A 23559-nucleotide genomic window follows, 5' to 3' on the forward strand; every position below is an offset into this window, starting at 1 on the left:
CCCATGAAAAGATATACTTAAATATCTGCAGAAATGTGAGGGGTGTACTCACTTTTGTGATACACTGTATATAATTATTATTATTATAAATATTCTGCTCTCTAATAACACTCCGGCCGTCTTAACCCACAACGCACGCAATGGGTAAATGTTACAGCCAGCTTCCGGCGTAGTGATGAAGCATCCCTACACAGTTTTAAGTTCACTTCATTTGAACATTTTCGTTACCTTTGGATTGGAATCCCACTTAAAATGGTGGAATACCCTACATAGTGCACTTCACAGGAACAACTGAGGTGAATGGAACGCTCCTACAGAATTGGCGCTAATGTTTGAAAGACCGCTTTCTGAACCAATCAGACCTTCTGATTGTAATTTTTAGTAAGAAATGCTGTTATTTGCATTTATTCAGTTTGGGTCACACAGATGATGTATCAATGAAACACTTGATTGGCTTTCTAACGAGTTTGTGTTTTACTTCACAACCGGGAAAAGTTTGGAGGTTTTTAATTATAAGCACATTTACAAAATAATGGATTATATTTCTAATGGGACACACGCTTATAAATTTAATAACATCTGGAAGAACATAAGCTAAGGTAAGCAGTGGTTATGATTTGGATTTTGGCGGCTGTGCCGTGATTTATCACAGTTTAAGCTTTTAACTGGTACCTTCTTATTACGGAAATTACATTCATTTGCACAATGACTAGGAAAGTAATGGCACTAAGTAAAACGGCAAAATACAGTCGCTAATATGTTGTTGTTTTTTATCTGAACTATTTGTTTATTTCTATGCTACATTTCCAATATATGTTTTGTGTATATTATATTGACTCGTGACTTGACTCGGACTCGTATTTTGAGACTTGTGAACATCTCTGTTTGATACTCTTTGCAATTTACTATCACACAATTACTTCATTAAATAAAATATGATACAACACAAAAGAGACTTAAAATACTACACTTTTTAAATTTTATTTTCATGTTTTACCACCACTTGATTCTGGTCAGGGTCAAGCTGGGTACAATATAGTACCACACTCCAGACAGGACACCAATCCATAACAGGACCTTGGCCATCCAAGCAATCATGTCTGTATGTGAACAACTGCCAGTTGTAGGGCAGTTAAAGGCAGTTTTAGCCAATGAGCAAGGCCCTTAACCCTCAGTTGCTTAGACTGTATACTGTATATTAGATAAGTCGATTTGGATAAAAGCGTTCGCTAAATGATGTAAATGTAAACTACAGCATCTCCACAGATTTTATTCTGTTTCGTTTCAGCCTTCCGAACGTAGAGTAGACTTATCTAGGCACTCAGGGGGCGAGGGGTTAGGTGCACTAGCACATCATCCTATTTGCGACCTCTGCTGGCTGGTCAAAGGCACTCGCACAGAGAGGGTGAATAACAGAGAGCAGTGTGTCACTGCTTTGCAATAGATGAAACTGCTCTTCATGTGAACCAGTCTCTCATTTGGCGACAGTGGTAGCCCAATGGGTAGAGCTTTGGGCTAGCAACTGAAATGTTGAGAGTTCGAATCCCAGCTCTGCCATGCAGCCACTGTTGAGCCCTTGACCAAGGCCCTTAAGCCTCTCTGCTCCAGAGGCGCCGTACGATGGCTGAGCCTGCGCTCTGACCCCAGCTTCCAAACAAGCTGGGATACATGGGGTGTGTTAGGTACAACCCTACTTGGTCAGAGCAGGGGTCTGCAGCAGTAAAGTAAAGATACAACTGGGTAATCGGATATGACTCAATAAAAGGGAAAAAATAAAAAATGCAGAAAAAGAATATTAACGTTTCTGTATGGTAGGTGGAATTTAATGTCATTTTAATCAGTGTAGTGGCCAATATAATGCTCCATCTGACTTCATTACCCCCACGCTATAATCCTCTTTAGCTTATGTACTAACAACACATAATAGCATGCAGAATCTACATCCAGCTTCTGCTGAGAAAGCACAGCACAGATAAAGAACTAAGTCTGTTTGTTTCCATCATACCTAAACTAAATCTGTACTGCTTCAAAATAGCCTGGATATCTTTAGCTTGTAAGCTACACATGTGTTCTGAATTATTTGCTATTTCCTTCGCCCTTCCCCTTAGCCCTGGTTACATTCCCCCATATAAAAATTCAGTGCTGTTAGAGTTGAGTAAAAATACCAGCGGGTGAATCATCCTTCAGGACTGCGTTTCCTTTACAGATTTCTAAACTATGACGTACTTTAGTGAGAAACACACGCAAGATTATCTACCGCTTAAACAAGTATAAATAAGAATAAGAGCAGAAAAACAGTCACTCCTCATCCCAAAGCCTGTTTACACAGTAGCCCACACTCGACCAGCTCTCCACCCATCCGTCACCATGGAGAATATATAATAATAATAATAATACATTTTATTTATATAGCGCTTTTCAAGATACTCAAAGACGCTTTACATAAGACAAATAATCAAAACAAATACGTACATACACCATACAAATCATAGTACAAAATCAAAATAGTACATCAACATCAAGAATAATTAAGATAAAAACAAAGAGAGCAGCATAAGACAGTTCATTAAAAATTAGCTAAATTATGAGAGAGAACAACAAATATAGAACAATTTCTTAAAATTAGACAGAAACAGGACAGATTTACATGCAATCAGGAAACTGAAAACTTTACAAGTTTTAGGATCTAGGACTTCACATTTCTGTCGTGATCTAAGTATAAAAACTATTAAAAAGAATAGCAAAAATAAAAGCATTTATTTTGTGTTGTTACAAGTTAAATGCCACTCTGAATAGATGAGTTTTGAGAAGTGACTTGAATTTGGACAGGTCAGGACAATCTCGTAGGTGGTATATATAAGAGCGGCACAGTTTGACAGGGTCAGTGCATTTACAGTCAAATGCATTTCAGTACTTTGGAGATTCTGACCCCTCTGCTGGTCACTGGCAGTTAGTCATTACAGCACTGTGAAGAAAAGCTATATAAGGAAATGTAAAAGAGGAACTGTCTCTGACTTTACTTTCATGCTTGAAAGGCTGTGAAATAACTGAGCTTTAAAGCTTCTCAAATTAGTAAAAAGCCAACAATTAAAATCCTAGCATCTGTGTCAACTAAATCAAGTTCAAACATAAACTCTATTGAATATTTTTAGGTATTTATTAAAAACAGCACAACTATGAGATTGCTCTACCTTAAAACATCAAGCATTAAATACCTATTTAACTTATATAATTACTCACAACACTGTATACACTGGTGTTTCATATTTATTTTTCATTTCTTATTTACATATTTTTCTATAGTTTTTTATATTCCACAGAACTCTGCACCTTTAACCTATAATGTGAATTACACATGCTAATTATTTACAGGTATGAATGTGTGAATGTGTAAATGTGTTAGAGAGAGAGTATGTGTGTGTGTGTGTGTGTGTGTGTGTGTGTGTGTGTGTGTGTAAGACTGTCCTTATTGTATTTTACGTGCACTGCTAGCATCTGTATAACCAAAGTCAAATTCCTTGTATGAGTGAGCATACTTGGCCAATAAAGTCTGATTCTGATTATGTTTCTATACACATATGCCAAATCTGCAAAAAATTTAAAGTAAAGATGAGATGGGGAAGTGTAAGACTGTGAGGTTTGTAGTGTACAAGCTTAATAAGACCTAATAAAAATAGGTCTAGGACTGTCACTTTGCAAAACATCCAACAGTTTAGGAAAATGTTTTCTTCGCACAAAAGAGCACCACCTTACACGTTCAACAGTCCAGAATATTATTAAAAGATAAAAAGAATCCAGAGAAGTTCTGTGTATTAAAAGCAAAGCCAAAACCAGTACTGAATGCCTCTAATCTCTCAGGCAGCACTGTTTTAAAAGACAGAATCAGAAGTGTGTCTGAACAGATTATAGCCACATGGACTCAGTAATAACTCTCAGTAAACACAAAATATCCGTGTCAGTAAACATAGTTCATTGCTGCATCAACAAATATATATCGAATATATATTAAGAAAATTCTGCAGAAATTAATAGTATGCAGATTTATAATAATGGTTAGTAGAGTGCAGGTACTAGTATGGCCCTCCTGCCATCCAGATGTTGCCCATTTAAAATGTGTGAAGCATTATAATGCGGACTGAGACCATATTTTATATTGTAATGGACGTCGTGTCCTCCTGGTCAAAGATAAATGACACTATCACTTTTGTTACCGATGCAAAATTTAAAAGCATCAATAGCATGGGTAACCTGCACACCGTTAAGAGTTACATTGGCATGTCGTAGCGACATATGTCGCCATCTACACAACGTCTGCCATCCAGATGTTGTCCATTAAACATTGTGGAGCAATATGCACACACTACCGTCTTTTTTGTAACAATCACCTCATGTAAAACACCATTTATTGGTTGGAAACCAACTGCCTGTCTTTCATCTCCTCCACACTACTTACAGTTAGCTTGTTCATAGCGACTGTATAGAGTGACTATGGTATACACAATATTATATTTATAATAACGATTAATCACCAGCACCGAGATTCTGAACTCCTTGGTTCGAAACTCGGCATTGCCACCGGTCGGCTGGGCGCTATCTAGTGGGCATAATTGGCAGTGCCTGCAGCAGATACTAATTGGCCACCGTATCTGCAGGCTGGGGGCCGGACTGTGTGTGGGTGGGTCTTCAAAATGCTATGTAAGGACCCTGATTGGCGGAAGAGATGCCTGTGCAGAGTGCCCGGATGAGAAGACGAGGGCTGTGCACATGTCGGAAGAGGCGTGTACAGCGACGTGCTCTCCTCGGATGCAATCGGGTATCTCTCAGCAGCGGAGGACAAAATTGAAAAAAAATAAATAATTATTATTATTAGTTAAAGGGTGCAGGTACTAGTCTGGCACGCCTGCCATCAAGATGTTGTGTATTTAAAAAGTGTGGAGCATTACGACACACACTCGCCTGTCTTTTTTGCAACAGTTTGTCCAAAATACATTCATAATCATAACTAGACACTGTCGTCATGTAAAACCAAATTCACTGGAAACCAGCCGCTTGCCTTCCGTCTCCTTCACACTACATACAGTTAGAAGCCTGCTCTATGACCATAGCAACCGTATAGAGTTGTTTACAGGAGCAAAAGTGACTATGGTATGCCCAATAGTAGATTAATAATAGTGATTAATAGTTAAAGAGTGCAGGTACTACTAGTATGGCCCACCTGCCATCCAGATGTTGCCCATTTAAAATGTGTGAAGCATTATGATGCACACTTGCCCATCTTTTTTCTAACTTTTTTGTCTGTGCAAAATACATTTATAATCATAACTAGGCACTATCCTCATGTAAAACACAATTCAGTGGTTTTAAACCAACCGTCTGTCCTCCGTCTCTTTCACACTACATACAGTTAGAAGCCTGCTCTACGACCATAGCAACCGTATAGATTTGTTTACAGGAGCAAAAGTGACTATGGTATGCACAATAGTAGATTTTTAGTAGAATAGTAGAATAGTAGATTTAATAGTAGAATGTCCAAAATACATTCATAATCATAACTAGACACTATCCTCATGTAAAACACAATTCAGTGGCTGAAAACCAATCGTCTGTCTTTCGTCTCCTTCACACTATTTACAGTTAGCAGGACTGCTCTTGGATGGTTGGATGGTTGGATGGTTACAGAAACAAAAGAACATACAATTGGGGTTTGGGTGCTTGTAATTTGCAGTACAGACACTGTATCTAAAATAAAATTGGTTCAAAATTCAGTGCTTAGACATGGAAAAAAAAATCTAAACTCTTTACAGACAGTGGCCAAAGGAAGGAACATGTCACAGGGACCCATTTTGCTGTGGAGCACCCACACCACCCACACCACCCACTCAAACCTTTTTTAAAAAAAAAGGAACAATGTGACCACCCCAAAACAAAAAAATAAAGATAAGCTTACTAAACTAGTTTACTTAAATTCAACACAGTTTCATTTTAATCCGGAGGGTCCAAAGGAAACCACATAATACTATAATAACTAGTATTCTAAGATAGTTCCACTGCTGTAACAGTACTAATTTGGCATACTGTTTATTAGGCCATAATCAGGACACACTGTAACACAGTCGTGCAAAGAATGATCTGTTCAGCTGAGCAGTGATGAATATCCATCCACATACATTTGCACATCTTTACCAAAGAATCACTGAATAGGAACCTTTTTTCTACCTGCTTTGCTTAATTTCTAATGCAAAATGCTTTTCTCATTTTCCAGCGGTATTAGGCACCAGCATGCACTACCAGTGGCATAACTATAGGGGGGGCAGGTGCACTGGGGCCCATGGCAGCGGGGGGCCCCTCCACGACATGAACTCAACCACCCACCTCACTGTCCCCCCATTGGCTGCACATATTATGCATGTATTATGGAAGCCAAACAGGAAATATATAGCAAACTGATAAATATGGAATTATATATGTATATATATATATATATGTGTGTGTGTGTGTGTGTGTATTTTTATATATATATATATATATATATATATATATATATATATATATATCTGACATCTGTTGAGGGGGCCCAACATTTTTTTTTGCACTGGGGCCCATGAGCTCCTAGTTACGCCACTGTGTACTACAGATACCATGACTTCTAATGTCCATGTGCTTGGCGTAATAAGCATCCTAGAAAGAGAACTACATGACTCCAGGGGAAGGCACTGAACAGTAAACATTAATGGAAGTGGGTGGAAACTGCCCCACACATCCATCCAACCCCTATTCCAAACTGTTTTTTACATCTGGATGCATGTGCTAGTGCAGAGCTGTTCTCAGGATTTTCACCTGTTCAGACTCTCATCACTCGTAGACCCCAAAAAAACAAGATCTTCAAAAAAATGTCTAAAGCCTAATTAGGTTCAAACAGCAAATCTGAGCCAAGCACTAAAACCTGCCACGTAAACACAGCTAAAGAAAACAGAACAGGATCGTTTCTGACCTGATGTGCAGCCAGGACAGCATGGGTGTAGTTCCTCCTCCAAAAACCCAGACAGTAAAGAACACAATGAGCAGTGTAGTGGTGAACATCATCTGCCTGGCGTAGGTTGCTGTGTCACGGATCGCCAAAGCAAACGCCATCGCTCCTCGCAGTCCTTAAACAACAAACACACATTGGCATCAACAACAGTGACGTCATGTTCATGCACTATACATTCATAAATTAACACCACATCGTCATGAGTAGATAAGTACCGACTGTACATTCGATCAGGTCTCATTTTTGCTGCCCCTTTGATTTGAGTTATTTGTGAGGGAGCTACTCTGGATTAAGATCTGCTAATAAAATCTGATCTGGTTTTAAGGCCTCATTTCTTATTTCAGGTCATGATCTGCTCAGTGTGATGAATATCACAGAGACCTTAATTAACAACATTATGCAGGTCATAGAAAATTAGACTAACTAGGATCTAATTAGGGTTAACTGGGGTCATTTTTGTGTTAATGCAAGCATGCTTGACACACTTGGCGCTATGGCTTTGATTTAAAAGAAAAGAGACAATACCGGCAAACATCATCATGTGCTGGAAGTTTCCACCAATTTTGTGCCTTCGGCCGAGGTTTAGCAGGAAGGACAGAGGGTAGATGTTAGAGGCTCGACCTATAAAGATGGCAATCTGGCAGTTAAAAATGGTAAAGGAAAAATACACACAGACATAAATACTCTTTTTACAAGCACATAGGAATGGTTTTAAAAGTCAAAATTACATAATTAATCACACAAGCCCCAAGAATCTCAACTATAGAATCTCAACTCCTATACAAACAATGATTGGCTCGTCCGAGGGCAGAAATGCCTTAAGTGACTCTTTATAACTGCTGCAGTTATGACCACTGCCTGCTAATCAATAGTGGTTTCACAAAAGACAGAGGATAATGGAGATCAGTGATTGACCCTCAGCGGTCGGTTACTACACACATGTTTGGAGGGGGCGTGTGTTAGTCACGGCTCTCCTCTGTCAGAGTGGAGGTCAGTAACAGTACATTTACATTTTCAGCATTTAGCAGACGCTTTTATCCAAAGCGACTTACACAATGAGCAATTAAGGGTTAAGGACCTTGCTCAGGGACCCAACAGTGACAACTTGGTGGTGGCGGGGCTTGAACCGGCAACCTTCTGTTTACTAGTCCAGTACCTTAACCACTGAGCTATCACTGCCCACAGTAGAAGAAGCGAAATGCAATCAGGTTATTGGATATGACTAGATAGGGAGGGAAATTAAGAAGAAAATTAATTTAAAATAGATGCACACAACAATGTACAAGGTGCAGTGAATTGTTTCACTGACAAGAAATTAGGAGGCCATGTGACACAATGAAATCAATTATTTAAGTTGGTGTGTGTGTACATTTGGCTAAATTTTTGGGAAAAAATGCTTCAACAATTTAGTTAAAGAAAACAGTTGCAACATAGTATGAGGACACCTGACCACAAGCTTGTTGTACATTCCATGCATAGACATCCCAATGACTTAATATTCAAAGCAACCTTTAGAAATGTAGACTTTAAAAATGTGTACTCATTTGAATTGTTCAGGCATGAATAAACAGCTATTCAAATTCTGACGACTTATGTGGACTGACTCTTTGTGCAGGATGCATTTTTTTTATAAATGGAATAAATAAACATTTATAAACGACATTTCAAACAGCAGGTCATGATGCCTTATTGAAAATAAATAAATGAATAGTGGCAGCAACCATTGACGTAACTGGAAATAGCCGTATAGGGTTGCTAATTGGCATTTTGTTGCCCTCATTTATTAGCAGCAGTTCAGAGTAGGTTCTTTCCTCTTTGTTGCTGTAAAAGTCTCCACTCTTCTGGACGGACTTTCCACCAAATTTTGGACTGGCCATTCAGTGAGATTTTGAACAAAAACGTCTGGCCCTCAATCCATGATAAGTTCATCAGAAAGTTGTTAAATGGGGTCACCTTTTTTTCCTAATTGTTGCTACGATATCAGAAGCAACAAATTTATTCAGTGGGTGTGGTTAAAACCCATTAACTTAATTATTAGAAGAGGTGTCCAAATATTTTGGCCATATACTGTAGTCTACATGTCCCTTTTAGGTGTTTGTAAACTTTGGACCTCAACTGTACTAAAAATTATGAAGCCATGGCACAAAGTTATATAACTCTTTGTAATAAATAAACAAATGCTGTATGTATATTTTGTTGTCCCCTGCAGTAAAAAAGATACGTTATTGTATGTAAAATACAAAAAAATTAAACAACTCTGATGATTAAAGAGGACCGGTGCTTTGTGCAGGACGCATTTTTTATCTAAACTGAATAAATAAACTATGAATGACATTTCACACACCAGGTTATGACCCCTTTTTGAAAACTCTTAATGCAGCTGAAGTTCTGGATGAATAAATTATTAGCATAATTCATGACCATGAACGTAACTGGAAATAGTCGTATAGGGTTGCTAACTGGCATTTTGTCATCCATGCTGAAATATTTAGTTCATGAGGCCCAGATAATACATGTTATGTCCTGCTCAAGCTTAGTGTCTGACTGGCTGATAAAACAGTAACCTTTCATTTAATTATTTTTATTTTTATTTTTTTTATTACATTTTTCCCCTTTTTCTCCCCCTTTAGCGCATCCAATTGTTCAATTTGCATCGTGCTTCCTCTCTGTCTATGCCGAACCCTGCCCTGACCGAGGAGATCGAAGCTAACCCATATCCCCTCCGAAACATGGGCAGCAGCCGGATGCATTTTTGCCACCCACACATTGATGAGTGTGGCGCCACCTAGCGTTGCATGCGGAGAGACACACCCTAAGGGCACTCTTCCTCATCTCTGTGCAGGCACCTCTAATCAGCCGGCAGAGGTCGTAATCGCATTCTGACAGAGACCCACATCCGGTTCTTTGTCCCACCCCCCAACTGAGCAACCGGCCAATCGTTGCTCATACAGCCACTCAGCCTCGTACCGGTGAGGCAGAGCTGGATTCGATACGAGGTACTCAGAATCCAGCCCTGGTTTCAGCATGTCTTTTTTACCGCTGCGCCACCTGAGCGGCGTAACCTTTTATAAAATGTTTTAATTCTTAAATGCCTCCCTGAAACTAAGACCACTGGAAAAAAAAAAGTAATAAAAAATACAGACACTTGTCACTTGGACATTTTTAAATATACACTACACAGTCAAAAGTATAAGGACAACACTCCTAATTACCAAAATTAGAATTTTGGCCACACCCATTCAACTGTGGCATTTTGGAGGACCCCCTTAGTCATCCAGCATTGTTACGAACATATGCACAAAGACTTGGTTTAAGGAGTTTGGTATTCAGACTTTTGGAACTCTAGTGACAGAGCCCATCGCACTAAATACAATAATTTGGGAAGTGAAACGTTGATTTTAAATCGGGCCTTCCTGTCCAATTCCAAGATCTGACCACACAAATAGTCTTTTAACTTGATGAGCACCATTTTGGGTGCTGGTTTAGAGAGACTTCATATTAGCGCCCATGGTTTTGGAAAGGAATGTACAACATGTTTATGATCGGGTGTCCACATACTTCTGGCACATAGTTACGTCTATGCAGGATAATGGATTTTGCTCCTTTCATCTGCACGAACAAACAGCCAAATGTGACTCCTCGGTTCCAACGTTCTGGCAAAACACAACTTGGGACTTGACTAGGAAACATGCAGTGACTGCCCCTGTCCAGAAACTTAACTCTAGCCTCCAGTTTGTTTTTTATTTAGATTAATTACATTTCAAACCTACATCATTAATCATTTAATTAGTATTTTATTTAACATTTATTGTGTTTTCCTGGCCACTGTCACCATAAGCATATTCATTAGGGGTCTGCCATCTGGCAGGCTGGGAGCCTACACGAACAATGATTAACTGTTATCATAACTGATGCAATTACGACCTCTGCTGACTGATTGATGGCGCCTGCACAGAGTCGAGGGATAATGCGTTGATCAGGGTGTGTCTCTCTGTACACAAAGCTGATCCGCATATAAACTCGCCTTGTGTAGATGAAAAGACGCAGTCGGCTACTGCACATGTCTCGGAGGGGGCGTGTGTTAGTCACGGCTCTCATCAGTCAAAGTGGAGGTCAACATCAGTAGAGAGGAAGCATAATGCAGTAGGGTGATTGGATATGACTAGAATTGGGGAAGAAATGCAAAAATGAAAGTGCTATACTAATTAATTTGACTTGTCTAACAGCTTACTAACTTTGAACTTGCCTTAAATGTGAGTACAAGGTGACTAATTCTAAACTTGGACCTGTCATAAGAGAGCTCTACATCAATGGTAAGTAACCAAGCAACACGGCTAGCTGAAAGAAGAAAAGGATACAAATGCTCCGACGATAAAGATAGGGCTAAAGACGTGGTTCTGGAAGGTGAAGAGAGCCAGACCCATGTAGGAGAAGATGAAGTTCTCCGCCAGGAAGTGCAGCACTTCAAACAGCTGTAATAAAAAAAAAAGTGTTGAGATGAACCAGCTGGTCAAGAACACAGCACAAGCACATACAGTGAGGTCAGAAGTATATCCTACAAGTAAAAATGCTTCTATTGTGCAATTATAACACAAGGGTTATCAAATCTCAAGGCTTTGAGACATGTACTAGAAGACGGAAGGTCAAGAGTGCTGACTTTCATGGACTTTTCTCTACAGTCACATGACCCAAACCTCATTTAGCATGTTGACAGAGACAGAGGAAGCCAAGTATTCCATAACATCACAAAATTCTCCTCAGGATATTGTGAAATCATGCAGAAATAACACGAGTTATCAGATTTTGCACAAACCTGGAGTCCATGCCAGTGCGAGCCTATGTGTTTTCACTTTTTACTGAAATGTTGTAATAAAAAAGCAAAAGAGCAAGTGGCTTGACCCTTAATCTACATGATTATACCTTCTGCCTTCTAGAATCCCAGAACGGCTAGCAATATAACACTTACATTTAAAGTTTCACAGAATATTTGCTAAAAGGAGCTCCTTTAGTTGGGTAATGAGGACTGTAAAAAAACACAAAAAAACTACAACCATAGGGTATTACATTAATTAGGGTGAGTTGTTAGTATTAGTCTACACTGATCAGCCATAACATTAAAACCACCTCCTTGTTTCTACACTCACTGTCCATTTTATCAGCTCCACTTACCATATAGAAGCACTGACTGTACTCCATCTGTTTCTCTACATACCTTTTTAGCCTGCTTTCACCCTGTTCTTCAATGGTCAGGACCCCCACAGGACCACTACAGAGCAGGTATTAATTAGGTGGTGGATCATTCTCAGCACTGCAGTGACAATGACATGGTGGTGGTGTGTTAGTGTGTGTTGTGCTGGTATGAGTGGATCAGACACAGCAGCGCTGCTGGAGTTTTTAAATACCGTGTCCACTCACTGTCCACTCTATTAGACACTCTTACCTAGCTGGTCCACCTTGTAGATGTAAAGTCAGAGACGATCGCTCATCTATTGCTGCTGTTCGAGTTGGTCATCTTCTAGACCTTCATCAGTGGTCACAGGTCGCTGCCCACGGGGCGCTGTTGGCTAGATATTTTTAGTTGGTGGACTATTCTCGGTCCAGCAGTGACAGTGAGGTGTTTAAAACTCCATCAGCACTGCTGTGTCTTATCCACTCATACCAGCACAACACACACTAACACACCACCACCATGTCAGTGTCACTGCAGTTCTGAGAATGATCCACCACCCAAATAATACCTGCTCTGTAGTGGTCCTGTGGGGATCCTGATTATTAAAAAACAGCATGAAAGGGGGCTAACAAAGCATGTAGAGAAACAGATGGACTACAGTCAGTACAGTGGGTTCAAAAAGTATTTAGTCAGCCACTGATTGTGCAGGTTCTCCTACTTAGAAAGATGAGAGAGGTCTGTAATTTTCATCATAGGTACACTTCATCTATGAGAGACAAAATGAGAAAAAAAAATCCAGGAAATCACATTGTAGGATTTTTAAAGAATTTATTTGTAAATTATGGTGGAAAATAAGTATTTGGTCAATAACAAACAAGCAAGATTTCTGGCTCTCACAGACCTGTAACTTCTTCTTTAAGAAGCTCTTCTGTCCTCCACTCGTTACCTGTATTAATGGCACCTGTTTGACCTCATTATCTGTATAAACAGTCAGACTCCAAACTCAACCATGGCCAAGACCAAAGAGCTGTCGAAGGACACCAGGAAGAAAATTGTAGACCTGCACCAGGCTGGGAAGAGTGAATCTACAATAGGCAAGCAGGTTGGTGTAAATAAATCAACTGTGGGAACAATTGTAAGAAAATGGAAGACATACAAGACCATTGATAATCTCCCTCGATCTGGGGCCCCACGCAAGATCTCATCCCGTGGGGTCAAAATGATCATGAGAACGGTGAGCAAAAATCCCAGAACTACACGGAGGGACCTGATGAATGACCTGCAGAGAGCTGGGACCAAAGTAACAAAGGCTACCATCAGTAACACACTACGCCGAGAGGGACTCAAATCCTGCAGTGCCAGGCGTGTTAAGCAGGGGGTTAAGCCAGTACATGTCCAGGCCCGTCTGAAGTTTGCCAGAGAGCATATGGATGATCCAGAAGAGGATTGGGAGAATATCATGTGGTCAGATGAAACCAAAATGGAACTTTTTGGTAAAAACTCAACTCATCGTGTTTGGAGGAAGAAGAAAAACCCAAGAACACCATACCTACTGTGAAGCATGGGGGTGGAAACATCATGCTTTGGGGCTGTTTTTCTGCAAAGGGGACAGGACGACTGATCCGTGTTAAGGGAAGAATGAACGGGGCCATGTATCGTGAGATTTTAAGCCAAAACCTCCTTCCATCAGTGAGAGCATTGAAGATGGAACGTGGCTGGGTCTTCCAGCATGACAATGTTCCCAAACACACCGCTCGGGCAACGAAGGAGTGGCTCCGTAAAAAGCATTTCAAGGTCCTGGAGTGGCCTAGCCAGTCTCCAGACCTCAACCCCATAGAACATTTGTGGAGTCCGTGTTGCCCAGCGACAGCCCCAAAACATCACTGCTCTAGAGGAGATCTGCATATAGGAATGGGCCAAAATACCAGCTACAGTGTGTGCAAACCTGGTGAAGACTTACAGGAAACGTTTCACCTCTGTCATTGCCAACAAAGGATATGTTACAAAGTATTGAGTTGAACTTTTGTTATTGACCAAATACTTATTTTGTTTATTGATTTAAGTTCTGCCTTCAATACGGTAATCCCAACCAAGCTGGTAGCCAAGCTCAGTGACCTGGGAATCAGCACCTCCATGTGTAACTGGGTCTTGAACTTTTTAACAAACAGACCCCAGTCTGTAAGGTTGAGTAGTCAGGTGTCCTCTAGCCTGACTCTGAGCACAGGTGTTCCACAGGGCTGTGTGTTAAGTCCATTGCTTTTCTCCCTGTTCACCCACGACTGTGTGCCACTGCATAGATCCAACATCATCATCAAGTTTGCAGACGACACCACAGTGGTTGGCCGCATCAAGGACAACGACGAATCGGCCTACAGGGAGGAGATCCAGCACCTGGTGGCATGGTGTTCCTCCAACAACCTTCATTTGAACACTGAGAAGACCAAAGAGCTCATCGTGGACTTCCGGAAAACCAAGACGAGGTGGAGCGTGTCTCCAGTTTGAAGTTTTTGGGCATCCACATCTCTGAGGATCTTTCATGGACCCACAACACATCCTGTCTGGTGAAGAAAGCGCAGCAGCGCCTTTACTTCTTGAGGAGACTAAAAAAGGACCATCTGTCTCCCCAGATTCTCACAAACTTCTATCGCTGCACCATCGAGAGCGTACTGTCCAGCTGTGTGACAGTGTGGTACGGCAGCTCCACTGTGGCTGACAAGAAGGCCCTTCACAAGGTGGTGAGGACTGCTCAACGAATCATCGGTACACAGCTCCCCACCATCGGAGACCTTCACCACCAGCGCTGTGTGCGCAGAGCACACAGCATCATCAGGGACCCCTACCACCCCAGCCACACACTGTTTAACCTTCTACCATCTGGGAAAAGATACAGGAGCATACGTGCCAGGACCAGTCGGTTTAAAAACAGTTTTTTTCCAACCTCAATAACTTTACTGAACACCACTATTCGCCGTTAACACTGGACATTCTGGACTAAACACTGGACCTATTATTTATTATTTATCATTGCACCTTCTGATTACACACTGGACTGTTGTGTTATTTATCATTGCACATTTATCATTGCACAAGTTGCACCTGCACTTTACCATCACCCCGGACTGCACACTGGACTGTTGTAATTCTTTGTCATTGCACCTGCACTTTACACAACTGTCATATGTATAGTTATAGTTATATTTTCACCATCCTATATAGTTATAGTTACAGCTGTATAGTTACTATTTACACATCCTTTATCCCAGTACTGTTATTACTAATATATACCTAACTAATCTTTATTATTATTACTGTTATTATTATAATACACATTAATTTTTACTAATATGCTTATTGTTATTATTGCTATTATGTATATAGTAATATGTACATAGATATAATTTCATATATGTAACTAGCTATAGTTATAACTCTATATTCATATTAATCATAGGTATATGTTACTAATATTCTCTGTTGTTGTTTTTTTGCACTATGCTACTATTTGCACTTCTGGTAGATGCTAACTACATTTCGTTGCCTTGTACCTGTACTAAGCAATGACAATAAAGTTGAATCTATCTATCTATCTATCTATCTATCTATCTATCTATCTATCTATCTATCTATCTATCTATCTATCTATCTATCTATCACCATAATTTACAAATAAATTCTTTAAAAATCCTACAATGTCATTTCCTGGATTTTTTTTTTCTCATTTTGTCTCTCATAGTTGAAGTGTACCTATGATGAAAATTACAGACCTCTCTCATCTTTCTAAGTAGGAGAACCTGCACAATCAGTGGCTGACTAAATACTTTTTGGCCCCACTGTAATTGTAGAACTACAAAGTGCTTCTATATGGTAAGTGGAGCTGATAAAATGGACAGTCAGTGTAGACACAAGAAGGTGGTTTTAATGTTATTGCTGATCGGTGTATATTCGTTCCATTTTTGCTCAGTGGAGTATGGGGTATGGTTGATTGGTATTGACTTTGTGGGTTATAGATACATTTTCCTGTAGAAAAAACAGAAGACAATGACCTAAATCACAAATGTTTATTAGTTCTTTCCTCTTCACATTTAATCATGCTAGTCAGAATCAGGGTGGAAATGCCCAGCAAGCAAGAACATTTCCTGGACAAATAATTACTCCATCACAGAGCAACACACATTCACTCGCCTCAATTCCCCTAAAGACAGCTTTACACTGTGTGATGTAAGTGGTCTTATAATAGCACCCGTCACACTGTATGAGATTATTCAGAAATATCTTGCCTGATTGTATAGGACACGCTGAGCTATATTACATGTAATTTGTGTCAGATTATACAATCACATCCTGTAGCTTTAGATCTATGAACACACCATCACATCACATTAACAATCACAAGATTACACTGGCATAATGGTGCCAATGTTAGGCCTGAATGAAACAAGAAGTGTAAATCTGAAGCATTACTGACTGTGTATATATACACCATATAGGGCTATAAGTATTTGGACCCCTGATCATAAGCTTGTTGGACATCCTATTTCAAAAATAAATTGTATAAAAATAGAGTGACCTCTCTGTCGGCTATAACAACAGCCACTCTTCTGAGAAAGCTTCTCACAAGACTTTTGAGCATGTCTGGGAATAGGTGCCCATTTAGTCGAAAGAGCATTTATATGGCTGGGCACTGATGGTGGTCCAGAAAGCCTGAGTTGATGTTTTAGTTCATTCCAGAGCTGTTCAGTGAAACTGAGGTCAGGGCTCTGTGCAGGACAGTGAAGTTTCTTTAACCCAAGCTTTATTAAGTTTGTAGAAAAATTACAAAAGGCTCACCAGTTTATGTGGAAGGATGGGTCAAGGTTCAACTTTACGAAAAACTGTAGAAGTGATTAGTCTAACAATGTTTCACAATACACAATTGTAACTGTAGTTTAGAGATTTCACCATTTACAGTTCAAAACAATATTAACAGATTCTGGGAGTTTGGAGAGACGTCTCTTGAAAGCCAAGCCAAAAACCAATATTGTAAATCCATCACCTTTAATGCCTCAGACAGTGCTGCTTTAGACAGCATGGTGGCTATGTGGGTAACACTGTCGCCTCACAGCAAGAAGGTCCTGGGTTTGATTCCCAGGTGTGGCAGTTCGGGTCCTTTCTGTGTGGAGTTTGCATGTTCTCCCCGTGTCTGTGTGAGTTTCCTCCCACAGTCAAAAGACATGCAGTCAGATTAATTGAATATACAAAATTGTCCATGACTAGCGTTTCTGTCATGAATGTAACCAAAGTGTGTAAAACATGACATTAAAATCCTAATAAATAAATAAATAAAAGCTGACTGCTTTGTGCTCATGGGCACAATCATGCTGGAACAGGAAAGGGCCTTCCCTAAACTGTCGCTGCAAAGATTGAAGCAAATATTTTTCTCAATATAATTCATTTATTACATCTGTTAGGAATTTTTGTAGCTGTAACACATCAAATTAATATTATAAAACAGATAGTTCCGGTCCGAAAATCTGATGAGCCCCATTCGAAGCCGTTGTAAAATCCCAGATAAACGCACACCTATGACCACCTCACATCATTCCATATTAATACGCCACTGAAAAGAAAAAAGTGAATGTTATGTTCGCACTCATGTTGCCTAGCAACACTGTTAACGGACTACCTGGGGTCACGGAAGAATGCTTTTTTGTAAGTGTTTTTGTAAATAAAAACATTTATAAATTGAAAATTGTTGTATTTTATTATATTTTATGTTGACCGCCGTTTTATAAAAAAAAGCCACTCGAGACATGATAAAATCACAGCAGTAACGCACGTCTCTCGTGGCTTATTGCTTTATTATTTAATAACAACAATTTGAAGGGGTGTCCCGTTACTTTCGTCCATATAGTATACACACACACACTCACACACACGCACACACACACACATCACATCGTTCTATATAAGGATTAGTTTTATGTCCTCCTATTGGTGGATTTTAGACAGGCTTTATAGCAATGCTCACACTTCAAGCATGTGCCCTGTGATGGACTGGTGACCTGTCTAGAGTGTTTCCTACTTTTTGCCCATTGAATCGGACCCACCATGAATACCAGGGGGTATACCGGGTGTAGTCTACTGCAGGGGTTTTCAACCTGTGGGGCAAGTACCTGTCCAGGGGGGCGCAACATTACAAGATTTTTTTTTCATTCTAAAATTAAAGCAATTCATTTTTCACCCAAAGGAGACATATTTGATTAATCTCGATGACCATGCACACATTAAGGTTATCCAGTTCAGTCTGAAAAAAAGGACTGTTGGCTAGCAAAATGTAAAATTAGGGCTAACAGTTAAGATAAATCGGTGACAAAAGCAATGACTGCTGTTATAGGACATGTGGTTGTGTGTGTTTCTTTAAGAGAGGTGTATAGTGGGAGATGCTCGGTTCACAATATCGCTATAAGTGATTCAGGAGTCGATTCGTTAAAGCGAGGAGTAAATTTATTTTCTCAGTCAGCTCTCCTTTTTTTCTGTTATTAATAAATGCTGCAGTTTTAAATAAACACCAGCTACTACACAACATTTTGTGTGGGGGGGGCGCAAGTTCGAGGTCGGTACATGGAAGGGGGCACATGGCCAAAAAGGTTGAAAACCCCTGGCCCAGTGGGTACAACTTTCGGCTATCAATTGCAAGGTTAAGCGTTTGAATCCCAGCTCTGCCTTCAGCCACTGTTGGGCCCCTGAGCAAGGCTCTTAACTCTCTCAGCTCCAGGAACGCCGTATGATGGCTGACCCTGCGCTTTGACCCCAGCTTCCAAACAAGCTGCAATACGCAAAGAAAGAATTTAGTTGTACTGTACGTCTGTATATGTATATTCTATTCTATTGCCAGAACCTTCAGTCAGCTGTATTTGCTCGCAGCAGCACAAAATCAGTCACTGATGAGAATAATTGCACAATGGCTTTCTGTATGTTTTTGGGAAGTGACAAAGACAAAGTAAGTACCTGGAGGAAAAACCCACACAGACACAGGAAACACATTCCTCACAGGAAGACCTATGCTACTGTGTGGCTCTCAAAACGTCATGACAATATCAACAGCTTTTCTGATGCTTCACGTATCTCCACATAAACAAAGACAGTGGTTTACATGTTTATGCTCTGTATTACATAAGCAAGGTCTGGTCTGACCTTCTTCATAAAAAAAATCCAGTGAAAGAGCATTTCACTTCCTCTTTCATATCACACACACTAAGGTCAGAAGTTTCAACTGGCAATGTTGAAACTAGCAAAATGACCATACAGTCAACTGGGCTAATGCTGCCCCCTGGCTACCATTATTGATCACGCACTTACAGTCCATAGGTCAAACTGAGCTGAAGTGGAGCCTACTTGGATTAAGCTATGTTAAAGCAGATTGATCTGGAAACACTAATAAGACAGAAGTGAAACTGCCAGTACAGAGGTTAAATAAGGTACCTGTTTGGTGCGTTTGGTAGACTCCTCTGACAGATTGTTGGAGGTGTAGTGAGCCTGTGTGATCCCACAAAATAAAACTGCTACAACACCTGCAAATAAAATCAAACAGTAAATCAGAACCTTAATGAGATAGTACAGGGTGTCCCAAAATGAACTGACATTTAAATTTTTTAATAAAACACATTTTTCATTTGAACATTAATAATGTTTTTGCTTTATTTAAACGTAAAGACATGGAGGTTGTTAGGAGTCGGCCTGCACACCCCACGGCCACTGGAGGGAGCCAGACCGTGGCTCAACCTGCGGCTTCTGGTGCCCGCGCGGCTGGTGGCCGATCGACTCCCTTTGCGCCCACCAGAGGGAGCCAACTTCGCGAAACTCCGTCAGTGGCCACCAGAGGGCATACAGCCCGTAACATGCCCCGAGGGAGGAGAACTACAACTCCCAAAACACCCTCGGGCAATCAGCGTTCACGAGGAACACCTGGCTGAGCGTGTATTTAAGATAGCGCTCAGCCAGGCTTCCTCGTCACACCCTCTCTCGTGCTCTCTTGCACATTAGTTGTCAGGGACACAGGTAACGCGAGGTCTCATAGAGAGTTTGCGGTAGGCCCAGGGGCCGAGGTAATAAAAGCATTATAGGGAAAGATTTAGTCAGTGTGTGACTTCTTTGCGTTCTCCTGATTTTACTAGGAGAAACGCTTTTCCTTTCTTTCCATTTAAATGCGCCTCCTCCTCGACCAGAGGATCCGCAGTACTCTTTCTCTGTCACTCCGCCTCGTTGCTAGAGGTAGAGCCTTAAAACCTTTCTTCTCCCCGTCCTTCAAGTGAAGCGGGGAGTTTCTCGCCATTTCCAGGCTCTCTACTCGTTCCCTACGGGGATCGAGGTTGTTACCCTTTCTTTGCCGGCACGAGCGAACACGCTCGGTGCTCTGTAACTTTTGAGGTGGTCACGCCCATTCTCGGGAGTACTGAGATTAAAGTTCAAAAGCACGCCTCTAACTTCTCAGCTCCCGGGCGTGAACCTGCTCTTTAATTTTATTTTATTTTTCTGTTTTGTTAATAATGCAGAAAAGAATGATTAATTAATTGAAAGAGAATAATCTAAGTTTCCCTGATTTTCCGAACTCATCTTTTGTTTGAATTCGCAAGAAGGCGATTCTTTTGTTTGCCCTTTATATCCCAAACCGTCGGCATCGACACCAGTGGCGCTGTGGCTCTCCGGTTTAAGTCACTGTGTCATAGAGTCCGAGGTTCCCGGTTCGAAACTCACTCGCTGGACAAGCGCGCATAGGTGCAGCGCGTGAATATATTATTTTTTATTAGCGCATCAAGCGTATACTAAACTCCAGAACTGTTTATTTAGTTATTGGGGTTTTATTTTCACACGTGAACCTTCAGTTCGTTATTTCTGTTGGCTTGGGCTGGCCCCGCCCTCTTTTCCAGCCACTCTACTTAATTTAGGTTCACGGCGAGTTTAGATTGCGTCGGTTCCGCCTCTCCCGGGCCGACGCTCCGCGATTGAGTCCACCCGTAGGAAAATCATAACAGAAGGGTGTGACCAACAATGGACTCAGCGGGTCACACAACCCTGCAGCAGGCCGTCACGCTGCAGGAGTCAGTCATTCATAGACACGAAAGTATGCTTAACGAACTGGCCGAACGCTTTAGCTCGCTTACGGTGTCTCAACCTCCGGCCAGTCCTTCGCCTCATACCCATACCACCGAGCCCCCGATAGCCCCTCCAGAACGTTATTCAGGGGAGGTTCAACGATGCAGGGGTTTCATCCTACAGTGCTCCTTAGTTTTTGAGCTACAGGCTTCCCGTTTCCCTACTGAACGGTCAAAAGTTGCATATATGATTTCACTCTTGTCGGACCGTGCCTTGCTCTGGGCCACGGCCCTATGGGAACAGAAAGCACCAGAGTGTAGCTCAGCTGAGGAGTTTTCGAAAGCACTCATGGACACCTTTTATGCCCCACGGGGAGGCAAGGAGGCAGGACCCCGGCTGTTAGAGTTGAGCCAGGGGTCGCGCCCAGCCATCGATTATATAATTGAGTTCAAGACCCTAGCCGCCGAATGTGGTTGGGACCAGGCTGCCCTTAGAGCCATCTTTCTTAAAGGTCTCAGCGAAAAGCTCAAAGATGAGCTGGCCACCCGAGACCTTCCTTCCTCTTTAGGGCAATTATACGAGGTGGTCAGTCGTCTCGACCTCCGTCTAAAACAACGAGCCCGTGAACGGGTTGAGACGGCTCGGCATACCACCACACGGGGATCATGGTCCCAACTTCCCACCTCCTTGGGTCCATCCCCAGTCGGGCAGGAACCCATGCAAATAGGCACCTCTCGCGCACGCCCCGAAGTTTCGGAGCGCCAACGCGGACGGTCAAGGTCGGGAAACGCGCCGGCCCGTCCCTAAGTGGGGGCTCGGGTCGAGGCCGGCTCACTGCCCCCGACTTAGGTCTTGCATTAACGGCTACTTTCGTTTGGAATAAGGGGACGTCTAATAATATGGCAGTTTGGATAGATTCTGGAGCCGCCAATAACTTAATGGATCTTCAACTTGTTAGCCACCTTGGGCTTACTCCACAACCATTGGCCGCCCCTCTTCCCATAGTAGCTATTGACGGTCATCCCCTTGGGGGGGGCTCCGTTCGATTTAAGACCCCTCCCATCACCATGCGGTTAGGAAACCACTCGGAAACATTGTCCTTTTTTATTACTCGCTCTCCCAAAATGCAGGTTATTTTGGGTCACCCATGGCTCAGACTCCATAACCCAGTCATTGACTGGAAGTTGGGCACGGTCTACTCATGGAGCCCCAGATGTCAGGAGTCATGCCTAATACGGTCAGTGCCGCCTGGTGATCTGCCGGGCAAGCTGTTGGCTCCTTCTCCGGACCTCACTACTGTCCCCTCTGTTTATCACGACCTAGCAGAGGTGTTCAGTAAAGCCAAAGCCCAACAATTGCCGCCTCACCGGACCTTTGATTGCGCTATTGACTTGCTTCCAGGTACGTCACCTCCCAGAGGTCACCTATTTGCTCTCGCTGCCCCGGAAAGGAAGGCAATGGAAGAGTATATCAAAGAAGCTCTGGCACTGGGCTTCATCCGGCATTCTAACTCACCAGCAGGCGCGGGGTTCTTCTTCGTGGGCAAAAAAGATAGAACCCTGCGTCCCTGCATAGATTATAGAGGTCTCAATGTAATCACGGTTAAGGACCGTTATCCTCTCCCCCTTATGCATACCGCGTTCGAGGCACTGCAGAAGGCTCAGATTTTCACGAAACTGGACCTTCGCAGTGCCTATAATCTTATACGCATACGACAGGGGGATGAGTGGAAGACCGCCTTTATTACTCCCACTGGGCATTACGAGTACAGGGTCATGCCCTTTGGCTTAACCAATGCTCCGGCGGTCTTCCAACGGTTCATAAACGAGGTACTTCGGGAGGCGTTGGACCGCTATGCATTTGTTTATCTGGACGACATCCTCATTTATAGCTCCTCGCTCAAAGACCACATTGTCCACGTCAGAAGGATCCTCCAACTTCTCCTCCAAAACCATTTGTTTGTGAAGTTGGAGAAATCAACGTTTCACGCCTCCTCAGTCTCCTTCTTGGGCTTTATAGTTTCGCATGGTGAGCTTAGGATGGACCCAGCCAAAAACCAAGCGGTTAAGAATTGGCCAGTTCCCACTTCATTGCGCTCAGTTCAGCGTTTTCTGGGTTTCGCTAATTTTTTCCGTCGGTTTGTTCGGAATTTTAGCTCAGTTGCAGCTCCTCTCATTGAGCTCACCAAACGGTCAAAAGGCTCTTTCCAGTGGTCCCATTCGGCCCAGAAGACACTTGACACCCTCAAGGAGCTCTTGATCTCTCCTCCTGTGCTCCGGCTCCCTGA

The 23559-nt window shown here is 41.9% G+C and overlaps 1 protein-coding gene across 1 annotated transcript in view; it reads right to left on the reverse strand.

Moving 5' to 3' along the window:
• slc9a7 (solute carrier family 9 member 7) overlaps nucleotides 1-23559 on the reverse strand; it is an 87923-nt gene that overhangs the window by 38434 nt on the left and 25930 nt on the right. The window contains exons 10-13 of the mRNA XM_062998154.1: nucleotides 19662-19750; nucleotides 11389-11502; nucleotides 7556-7667; nucleotides 6992-7145 (exon numbers count right to left, since the gene is read on the reverse strand). Of these exons, the coding sequence (XP_062854224.1) occupies nucleotides 6992-7145; nucleotides 7556-7667; nucleotides 11389-11502; nucleotides 19662-19750 (469 nt within the window). The remainder of the gene's footprint in view (nucleotides 1-6991; nucleotides 7146-7555; nucleotides 7668-11388; nucleotides 11503-19661; nucleotides 19751-23559) is intronic.

This window comes from Trichomycterus rosablanca, chromosome 6 (assembly GCF_030014385.1).
Source record: "Trichomycterus rosablanca isolate fTriRos1 chromosome 6, fTriRos1.hap1, whole genome shotgun sequence".
Taxonomy (NCBI): Eukaryota; Metazoa; Chordata; class Actinopteri; order Siluriformes; family Trichomycteridae; genus Trichomycterus; species Trichomycterus rosablanca.